Raw genomic sequence first — 10,139 nt, 5'->3', positions numbered from 1 at the left:
TTCCACTTAACACTGAAAACAGTTAGCTCTTGAGCTTGAACACATCACCACGGCACATCAACAGCACAGATATGGAACGAAAGCGATGTGATTTGCACGGTACATTGCACCAAAAAATTCCACGAGGAGAAGACACACTTTAGTACTAACACTTCAACATTTTTCACACATCATTACCAAACAAGTCCATGCCAGGGTGACTCCAAGAAATTAATCACTATTCAGCACGTATCATGCGTTTTAATCACCTTAATCACACCATTGTAATGATGGCAACGACAAGGCCACATCACCATCACCCATGTCCAATTATCAACTATGTCGGTTGCATCCAAGCTAAAGTTAGCTTTCAACTTGGGCAAATCTTTCAACACTGTGAGAGTACTCATATACAGGTGGCCGAGTAGGATGGCACTCTCTGATGCTCTCTTGATGGAAAAATGACAGCTAAAGCAACTAATCCCAGAAGATAATAAAGCAAAGAAACCTGAATAAATTTAGCTGGTTGTGTGGTGGAGGAGATGTGTGTATGTGCTTCTTTCAGACACCCATTGCTGTCTCTACCATGTGTCATCTTCCAATAAGCACAACGATTAGTATAAATAGAGGATACTAGGTGAGATGGAATCAACCAGGGCATTGTGTTGTGCTTCCGTTTAGCATCTAGGTACATGCATGTCCATTTGCTGTTTTTTTTCTCTCTCTCTCTCTCTCTCTGCTGCTGTTTCAGACTTTCAGTGTTCTTCCTCCGTTTCTTTTCTCAGACAGTTGGTAATTTGTAATTAAGCAGATGATAGTGGTGACATTATAGTTTGTTCTTGATGTAGTTTGATTATTTTCAGTGCTTCTTTGAGAACCAATTAGCGAGCATGATCCTCTCTGAGCTTACTCTAGTTTCAAGTTGCATATGGCTTTCTCTTATGTTTTTTGGTCTAATTGTTCATGGACAGACCTGAAAACAGTTTTTTTACTGGTCTCTATGAAAAGATTTAGTTTTGATCACCATTTCTTCTTACAAAATTCGCTGAATGCTTTGCATAACTCGAGTTTTCCCTTACTTAATTGTTCATATTGTCGCAAGGCTGTATTTCCCTTGTTCACACTTCATCGGTTTTCAGCTGTTTCAGAGACAATCTAATAGTTTGATTTGGCAACTTCTTTTGTATTGTACACTAGTTGATATGTGACTGATCCATAACCATGACCATGGTGTTGCTAGACCAAACCTTTGAGTTTCCGGAGATAATAATAGCACGGACTATAATTCCCAATAAATGCGATCGAAACAGGAAAAAAAAGTAGAGTAATATTTATAACAATATGATGCTATAAACATTTTATTTTTGCAAATGATACAATTTTTCAATGATTTAAGGTTGCTGTGCTCACAGTTAATTTATTGCAGGCTCTAGCAAACCTGTAAAGATGGAATCCTACACAGCTGGAGCCAAGTTTGATTGTTTGCTGTTTGGTAAGTACCTACCTGACAGTTTCATCCATCTACTTATCAGCCACTAACTTTCTGAACGTTTAACATTCTGTCACACATATACAGACATGGATGATACTCTGTACCCACTGAGCTTAGGAATCAACTTAGCTTGCCGCAAGAACATACAAGGTAAAATCAAGCTCTCAGACTTACATTTGTCTAAATTTTGCGATCTGTAAAATCTGTTTGTTCATATAAGTGGTATATATGAAATTTCAGACTATATGCTGAACAAGCTTCAGATTGAAGAGAGCCTTGTTCCCAAGATGTGTCTTGATCTGTACAGGGAATTTGGAACTACAATGGCTGGACTGAAGGTATATCTGTCCTAGCACATTGCACCTTGGTTATTTAGTAATTTTAGCATACTATACCATTTATGTCTCTTAATTTTGCGTTAATTTTTTTATAGGTCTTGGGTTATGATTTCGACTATGACGATTTCCACGCTTGTGTTCATGGCACATTGCCATACGAGAAGCTGAAGCCTGACCCTGTCTTGAGGCACCTACTGCTTTCACTGCCACAAAGGAAGATTGTAAGTTGATACCTGATAGTTTTCCAGCATCCAAATTTCTACCATGTCAGCAAGAGAAATCACCTGCATTTCAAATTTTAATCATTTCTCAGAACACGATTGCACTGCATGATTTGTGTGTGTGATAATCAACTGCAGATATTCACAAACTCTGACAAGGCGCACGCCGCGACGGTTCTGAAGAAGCTCGGGCTGGAGGATTGCTTCGAAGGGATCATCTGCTTCGAGACTCTGAACCCATCGACTGAACCTGAAGAAGACGACTCTGACAGTACCGATGGAGGCAGCAGTTCTGACAGCTCAGCTTCTCATCGCAAGAGGAAGATCCTGTGCAAGCCGTCCCTGGAATCCATGGAAGCCGTCATCGAGATCGCCAAGCTCGACGCCATGAAGACGGTAAAAGCAAATCAAAAACTGATGATGAAACTCTGAAAGCCTGAAACTCTGAATTTCTGAAAGAAACTCTCATGATCATATGTGCATGCAGGTGTTCTTCGACGACAGCCCACGCAACATCGCCGCCGGGAAGGCCGCCGGATTCCACACGGTGATCGTGGGGAGCTCGGCGGCGGTGGCCGGGGCGGACGTGGCGCTGGAGAGCATCCACAACATCAAGGAGGCGGTGCCGGAGCTGTGGGAGGCCGCCGGCGAGCACGTCCAGGCCCAGCTGGCCCAGGCCGCCGTCGACCTCCGCTCCGCCGCCGTCGAGACCACCGTGCTCGCCTGAGCTGCTCAGACGCCGTCCTCCATGTCGCCGTGCATGCTCCCTTTCCCATGGTATTAATTAATTAGTGGATGATTTTTTTTTCCTCAATGACACTAGCTTACTGCAAAAATCAAGAGAGGGAGGAAGACGGTGAAAAATGGCGTGAGGTGTACTCGGTGATTTGTGTGATGAATGAACCTGTCATGTAATGAACTACTGATGTGAATGAATGAATGGATCAATAAGAATTGCCTCATTTGTGAATCTTTTGTTGTTCTTCCCTTTCTTATCTGCGGATTAGTGTTTGTACTGAGTAACTTTGCAGAGTAGTACATCCGTTATCAGAAGGACGCGCAGTCAAACCTCGAAATCTCATTAATGGATGTAAAATATGTAGAGAAAACGTGTTGGTAGATTTGTGAAGAAAAACTGTATCACAGTTATATTTGTAGTGTCTTTATAAACACACGGTTTGAGAAAATAATGGTAAAACATATACATTGAAAACTACTCTCTCCGTTTCATTTCATACTTAAGCCGCTATGACGTTTCTTTAAGTTTAACCAAACTTATAAAAAATTATAGCAATTAAATCTAAAATTCAATATATTTTAATAGCTTCTTTGTTTTGTGTTAAAAATATTTCTATATTTTTATATAAATTTGATCAAATCTAAATAAGTTTGATTTCCAAAAAAAATCAAAGACTAACAGAGGTAATACGTCAATAACAAAAACACACATTTTTAGAGCGAGAGAGAGTACAACTTTTTCTGGGAAATTTTAAAATTTGTTACATCTGTATTCTATCAGGATTTACGAAAGATAAATTTGTTCTATTAGGATTTTGTTTAAATTCTTTACGTAGTATTATCTAAAGAAAGTAAAGATAAATTTGCATATTTTTCCGTAGGAAACAAGAAAGAAAAATACTAACAGATTAACTTGGGCTCAACGAAAACTTCATTTCGGCCCAGCCCATTTCATAAGAACAAGGCCGAGACAACGCCTCGTCCCCCGCATTTTCCTCCACCCACTTCTTCCCCACCAAGCAACCGCCGCCACCACCACTCAATCTCATCTCGCCGCCGCCGCCGCCGCCATGGGCCGGGGACGCAGCCGGAAGCCGCGCAACTTCGCCACGTTCCGCCTCTGCCCGCGCCCCGGCGCCGCCGACGCCTCCGACCGCGTCTTCTTCCGCGTCGACAACAACCCCTACTACGTCCCGGGCTTCGCCGACGACGACGTTCTCGGCGGCGCCGCCGCCGCGGCGGTGGGAGAGGGAGATGATGACGCGCCTTCCTCCTCCGCCTCCGGCGAGACGGGCCCCCTCCCCGACCACGTCCGCCGCGAGATCCTGGAGCTCGGCCTGCCCGACGACGGCTACGACTACCTCGCCCACCTCCGCGAGATCCGCCCCTCGATCTCCTCCACCGGCGGCGGCGGCGCCTCCGCCGCCTTCCTCCCCGTCCGCCGCCACGCCCGCGCGCACTTCGGCCCCCCTGTGGACGTCAAGGTCTCCTTCTCATCTCATATGAACCCGCCGCGCCATCTCATTCTCATCGGCATCTAATCCTCCTGCTCGCCTCTGCGATTCAGGCCTACGACGCGAGCCGCGTTCGGATCGGCTCCTCCGGTAAGGAGACCACCACGGCGACGGCGGCGGCGGTGGAGGTGGAGGTGACGCGGATCGAGAATGCCATCGATCCTGATGTCGCCAGGTTGCTCGAGGAGAGCGGTGAGCCGGCGCTGGCCGGATCGGAGTCGGAGTCGGAGTCGGAGGACGACGATCTGGAGGAGGATTTCGTCCTCGTCGCAAATCAGGACGACGATGATTTTGTTCTCGTTGAAATTGAAAATCAGTTTGAGGAGGAAGAGGAAAACATTGCTGCGGCTGATGATTCAGAGGAGGACGGTTTGAAGAATGGTGAGTGCAAAGTGGGGAATTCAGCGTCAGCTTGATGAACAGCTTCCTATCGTGGTAAGATTACTGCCCCTGATTTACTGTTTGATTATTTATTGTTATTGCCAATCCACATCAAGAGAATTTAGAGAATTTACTTCTCTAAATTCCTGTACATCAAGAGAATTTAGCTTGGAGATATAGAGCCTGTGTTTCTTTCCATTATCTAGTTAAAAAAAACATGTTTGATGTTTACGATTTTAGTTCTAACTATCAACACAACCTGCTTGCGTGCATCTTCTGTTTATCGCAGTATCCCTGTCGATGAAAAATCCAATTTTTAACTTTTTCAGGCACTTGACTTCAGATTTGGCTCTGTAATTCACAGAGCCTGTGCTATCGAAGAACAGGCGGAAAGTTATGACGCAGCCAGTGAGTGAGTGAGTTATTCATTGTAGCGAGACGATGAACTCATAATGTCTCGTCATAATGTAATATCAATCATCAGATATCAGTTAGATTAGTAATAGTAAAATCCTACCACAATATTCCTAGCATTTCTTGTGACTTTGCCTTCGTGCAATATTCCTCTACCACCACGATTTAATATATTTCTGAAAATTTGGAGAGCCATAAAAGGGGGGAAAAGCATTCAACTGCTACTGAATCTGCTGAACATTTTTGCAACGACACAGATTGCGATCGTCGCCATCCATTTCATCCACTTTTACGGCCTTATGAACTTGTGTAATTCAGTGCCAATACTGTTCTTCGGTTCATGAGAAGGATGATGATGCAGTATTGCAGCAGTGGCATTGTACGCTGATGCTGATTAGTGAAGTCGTCATTGCGGTTTTCAGGCTTTCAGGTAAGGTGTTCTTTCGGTCAGCTTTCGTGGTTGCTTTCAGTCGTTATTGAGCTACAATGATTTGGTGAAGACATGATGGTGGTGCTCCTAGTAGTAGAACATGACGATATCCCTAATAATGTCCTCATCATTTGATGTGGACTGTACTGTACCTGAATTTGGTGAGATATGATACCATGCAGATGCAGATGTTGTGTGTGCTGCTTTCTCACCTGCTGCTGCTCCCTTTATCCATGGTAGATGGGGAAATGGAGATAATTTAACTATTTGTCACTTTTAGATATGACATTTAACAATTTACCAACAATATGAAAGCTCACATGTCATGAACTTGATAAATTATTAAATATCACATCTTAAAAGTGGTAAATAGTAAAATGTCCCAGGGAAATGAGGCAGCCATCTATACTAGATGGTTTTGAAGAAGATTGTTCAAGGATAAAATTAAACATGAACTGGCTTGGTTTTGAGATTTTGCACAAAAAAAAACCATCGAATTTAGCAATTGCGAAATGGAAATTAGCCTAATCCAATAATGTTGGACTAGCAAAATCGCCCTGATATTGTGTCATAGAGTGACAGTTACTGTGACAGTGGTCCCTGGCAATCAATAAACTGCTAAAGGTTGAATGCCGACTTGCCAAGCACTAACCAGGTTGCATAATATTTAAATACATTTTGTTGCTTGTCATGTTTAGCAGTTCGCTGCACTAAGACGCATGTAAGGTATGTAGAGCTATTGAGCTGAAGAACAACAAGAATACAAGATCGCTAAAGCACGGCAAAAAAGCAAGTAATCTAAGGCTAGAATGATGTAGAGAGAATGACACAACAGCCCAGTTGGTCACACTTTTTCCTTTACACAATCACGTATACCCAATACCTCAGAAAGGGGATCAATCGAACTATACATTGAGATTTTTCCTCTGATGGAAAGCAAGCACACACGCCTTTTTCATACAACCAACCTCACTCAGCCAGCTTACCTCTAGAGAAGAAGGTGGGAACCACTGTTTGTTTCACTAAACCAAACCTGAAGCAGTACATGGACAGATGTGTCTCCCAATCCCATGGCATTACACCAGGGCTCTGTCATCAGGTCCTGCGATTCATCGTGCAATAGATCAGGATAAGCCGCTGAATCTCTGGTTTTGGTGATCATCAGAGCGGTGCCGAATAAGGTAACACGATGTAGGATTGATATCATAAGAGTAGAGTCGTAGAGATAGAGCAAGGTTAGGCAAGAGAAGGTGTCTTACAGGCTCTATGAAGAACAGCACCACCTCCCACCACTGGTTGGTTCGTTGGAGTCGCTCAGCATCACGGGTTTCCCGTTGCTTAATGACTGCTCGCTTCTCTTCTGCTCTTGAGATTGAAATACCTTCCTGCTTAGTATGCCGTATATCTCTTTCACTACAGTTTGGAAAGCTTCCGCGACATTTGATGAGTCCAAGGCTGAGGTCTCCATGAAGAAGAGGCCCTGTGACTCAGCCAGAGCTTTGCCTTCTGCGGTGCTCACCTCACGCGCATGCTTGAGATCGGTCTTGTTGCCAACAAGAATTGTGACGACATTCATATCGGAATGAGCTGTCGTAGTTAAAAAGAAGGGGTCAGATATGGTAGGCTATGAAAGAAGCTAAAAAGAACATAAACCAAGTAAGTTTTTAGTCCAAGTGATTTCGAATATGTAACACTGCAGCACATTTAACAACTACGAACTGGGGAAGCAAAAGCTTTGAAAGGGATGAACTTGATACTGAAGAAATCAAGTGAAATGCTGGTTCTTACTGTGCAGTTCATTCAGCCATCGACCAACACTATCAAAAGTCTGACGCCTGCTAATATCATAAACAAGTAGGGCTCCAACAGCTCCTCTATAGTAGGCAGATGTGACTGCTCTGAAGCGCTCTTGTCCAGCAGTGTCCCATATCTGAGCTTTGATTTCCTTGCCATCAATTACCAACTTTTGTGTCTGGAACTCCACTCCAATAGTAGATTTAGAGTTTGGATAGAACTCGTTCCTTGCAAATCTTGCCAGCAAATTTGATTTACCGACAGAAGAGTCACCAAGTAGAACAATCTTGAATAGATAATCCTGGCTTTGTTCCTCATCTCCATCATAGGCCATCGTGAGACAACTTTATTGATGCAACTGTCCTCTGATGCTTCACAAACTTACACCTATTAAGTTTGTAGAGTGAGAACACTTACATGAATGTATGAACAAAGGCGGATGATCTAAATATAATAAGAACATCTCAAAACATATCATATGCAGAATAGCTTGAATAAGGCCAAATAATCACAAACTAAAAGTCAATTTGATAATGTAGATAGACACTGTTCGTTTTCACCCTGCTAAGCTCCAGAGATGTTAATACACATAATATAGTTTGCTGCCAGTAAGACATTATGCATCCAAGAAGAGAATCGTGTATCAAAAGCAATCAAGAATCATAATGCATGATCAGGAAGTAAACCAATAGCCTAGAATAAGAACGCGGGGAAAGCGAGTTTTTCATATCTGGAGTGCATACTAAACAAGCAAGTCTGAATAAAAGCAAAATTTTCAATCACTTGTGAACAAAAGTACAGCCTGTTTCCAGACAGGTAATGTCTATGCACTTGAAGGTTACAGCAACTGTGGATGAGTTCGCGTAGTGTTGCATAACTTGCATCATGTGCCATTCGGCTTTGCTTTGAGCAGGCTTCACCTTTAGCAAAATATCTTCCTTTCTAGTGTACCAGCAAGGAAATTAATCCCCTTTTAACCGCATAGTTAATAATGTCTCCTCTGACTGATCAGCTCTTGAAGAGAGCAGCTAAAAGGCACGCTACTATTATCAGGCAAATTCTGTAATGTCGAAGTTTTTCCTAAAAAAGACAAGTACAGTAGTAAACTAGAAAATTTTCAACACAACTGGTGAAGAAATAAAAGCAAGTTGAGTTGCAAGAGAAAACCCTCTATCGAGGACAGAACAGGAAGAAGAAGAGAAAGAAAGGAGAAATCTTTGGATATGGGATTATGCTTTCACAACATTGGACTAAGATACATACGTGCCGTTAAATCTGAACATGCCATATTCAGAGCAGGGAAAAACAAAACACCACCACCCAGGGGCGGATCCAACTTGGGACATGGGGGGTTCAGTTTTTGGGGAACAAAGAAACGAACAAACTGTTACTTTGTAGTACTAAGTTTAAGGCTCTGAAATCAAGAGGAGAGCTTCTTCCAGATCTACTACAAGAGAAGCTTAGGGTTAACGAGCACGCAAATTCCAGACAAAAGTAGCCGCGGTGAGATAGAAAGATGAATCAGGAAGAGGATGTGGGATGCTCACCAAGATCCCCTCCTCTGCTCTGCTCGCCAGATGGAGATCGGCAGCGGTGGCTCGTCTTGACGCGCGAGGAGCGGAGGAGACGAGGAAGGGATGGTGGAGTGGACCGCGCGCGTGGGGCGGGGGCAAGAGCAGCGAGGAGGGAGGAGACGGCGAGTTGGGAGTCAAGAAGGGGAGGAGAGTGTGTATGCTGCGGCGGCCGCGCCGAATTTCGGCAGCAGATCGAGCTGAGGACGCCGGCGGATGGGTGTGCGATCGGTTTAGACGGAGGGCTGGGGCTACTCCCTCTTCTTCTCTACTACTATCAAATACTCTCCTACTTTCCTCCAAACTAAAAAAAATCATATATGAAGGTTTATTCTAAATTTTTGAAGAAATATATACTCCCTCCGTGCCGGAAAAAATGTATCTAGAACGGGATGTGACATATTCTAGTACAATGATGTCTAAATTTATAGTACTAGAATGTGTCACATCCAGTACTAAGTTTTTTATGGGACGGAGGGAGTATTTCTTAAAGTTAACAATAGTCAGTACTATTCTGGTAGTGCTCCAATGACATATTTGGGGGAATTTCTGATAACTCCAGCTTATCTTAGAATCGAAATTTTGTCCAAACAATTCAACTTTTTGTCAATATTCTAAAAAATTGTAATTATAGAATCTAGAAACCTAGTTTTTCTATATCCTTATAAGCTGTCTATCAACCAGCTGCTTCTCGGAATTTAAGCTCTTCGGACAAGCCCATTATCTCATCCCAAAAATTGATTTTTATCGGGACACACTAGAATCCAGAAACCTAATTTTTTCCATATCGCTTCAGAATTATCGGGGTTGCTTCTTACGGTTCTCTTATATCCCTTCCCTAGCCTCCTCCTTCCCTTCTTCTCCAGGTGGACCCGCCGGCGTTGAAGCAATGGGCAACGGATTCGACGGCGTGGCTGTAGGTATCAATCGTGTAGATCCAATGGTGGAGGAGATGGTGGATGACCTGCGGTCCATTAAGCTCATGCCAAACTCCATCAAGCTCATCCACTTCCACTCCATGTTGTTGTCAGCAATACATGTTTTCTGAATCACGGTCTCGAACAATTAAGTCTGACTTCGGTAAAATAATCTATGTAGTATGATATTACGATTTTGGTGGTCGCTCGTGTAGACAATGTATCGCCTACTCGATTAAATTATTTGGCTAGCTCAGGAGTAGGAATTCTCAGGCCAAGAATGTCGGTTGCCATCTAGATTAGGAGGAGCGCATCCAACGAGTTTTGATTCTGACTTCACTATTAGGAAT

The 10,139-nt window shown here is 43.3% G+C and overlaps 3 protein-coding genes across 4 annotated transcripts; 2 read left to right on the top strand and 1 right to left on the bottom strand.

The window, feature by feature from the left end:
• Positions 1–538: 538 nt before the first annotated feature.
• Positions 539–3,000, top strand: LOC4344018 (uncharacterized protein C24B11.05). 2 transcript variants are annotated; one of them, XM_015791779.3, is made up of 7 exons: positions 539–667; positions 1,406–1,471; positions 1,556–1,621; positions 1,712–1,809; positions 1,905–2,030; positions 2,169–2,426; positions 2,518–3,000. In XM_015791779.3, exons 2-7 carry the CDS (start codon positions 1,426–1,428, stop codon positions 2,755–2,757), a joined length of 834 nt encoding a protein of 277 aa, XP_015647265.1. In that variant the 5' UTR covers positions 539–667; positions 1,406–1,425; the 3' UTR covers positions 2,758–3,000. The 2 variants fall into 2 exon arrangements, with proteins under 2 accessions (XP_015647265.1, XP_066168581.1); XM_066312484.1 differs by having other exon boundaries at positions 542–616.
• A 755-nt stretch (positions 3,001–3,755) lies between these two features.
• LOC4344017 (uncharacterized) lies at positions 3,756–5,277 on the top strand. Its single transcript, XM_015791780.3, has 3 exons — positions 3,756–4,252; positions 4,336–4,717; positions 4,993–5,277. Exons 1-2 carry the CDS (start codon positions 3,839–3,841, stop codon positions 4,696–4,698), a joined length of 777 nt encoding a protein of 258 aa, XP_015647266.1. The 5' UTR covers positions 3,756–3,838; the 3' UTR covers positions 4,699–4,717; positions 4,993–5,277.
• Positions 5,278–6,279: 1,002 nt separating this feature from the next.
• On the bottom strand, positions 6,280–9,125 carry LOC4344016 (ras-related protein RABA5a). Its single transcript, XM_015791781.3, has 4 exons — positions 8,849–9,125; positions 7,296–7,688; positions 6,767–7,094; positions 6,280–6,609 (listed from the first exon to the last, which is right to left on the bottom strand). The coding sequence occupies exons 2-3, from the start codon at positions 7,633–7,635 to the stop codon at positions 6,772–6,774; spliced, it is 663 nt and encodes a 220-aa protein (XP_015647267.1). The 5' UTR covers positions 7,636–7,688; positions 8,849–9,125; the 3' UTR covers positions 6,280–6,609; positions 6,767–6,771.
• Positions 9,126–10,139: the final 1,014 nt, after the last annotated feature.

Source organism: Oryza sativa, chromosome 7 (genome assembly GCF_034140825.1).
Source record: "Oryza sativa Japonica Group chromosome 7, ASM3414082v1".
In the NCBI taxonomy this organism is placed as follows: Eukaryota; Viridiplantae; Streptophyta; class Magnoliopsida; order Poales; family Poaceae; genus Oryza; species Oryza sativa.
This window is presented reverse-complemented; position numbering and strand designations above follow the sequence as displayed.

What these genes read in the sequence shown, in the direction of transcription:
- LOC4344018 (XM_015791779.3), top strand. Translation starts at nt 1,426, where the DNA reads ATGGAATCCTACACAGCTGGAGCCAAGTTTGATTGTTTGCTGTTTG. An exon ending in CACTGCCACAAAGGAAGATT is followed by an intron (nt 2,031 to 2,168) that starts GTAAGTTGATAC and finishes AATCAACTGCAG; the next exon opens with ATATTCACAAACTCTGACAA. An exon ending in AGCTCGACGCCATGAAGACG is followed by an intron (nt 2,427 to 2,517) that starts GTAAAAGCAAAT and finishes ATGTGCATGCAG; the next exon opens with GTGTTCTTCGACGACAGCCC.
- LOC4344016 (XM_015791781.3), bottom strand. Translation starts at nt 7,635, where the DNA reads ATGGCCTATGATGGAGATGAGGAACAAAGCCAGGATTATCTATTCAAG. An exon ending in ATGGCTGAATGAACTGCACA is followed by an intron (nt 7,095 to 7,295) that starts GTAAGAACCAGC and finishes TAACTACGACAG; the next exon opens with CTCATTCCGATATGAATGTC.
- LOC4344017 (XM_015791780.3), top strand. Translation starts at nt 3,839, where the DNA reads ATGGGCCGGGGACGCAGCCGGAAGCCGCGCAACTTCGCCACGTTCCGC. An exon ending in GCCCCCCTGTGGACGTCAAG is followed by an intron (nt 4,253 to 4,335) that starts GTCTCCTTCTCA and finishes TCTGCGATTCAG; the next exon opens with GCCTACGACGCGAGCCGCGT.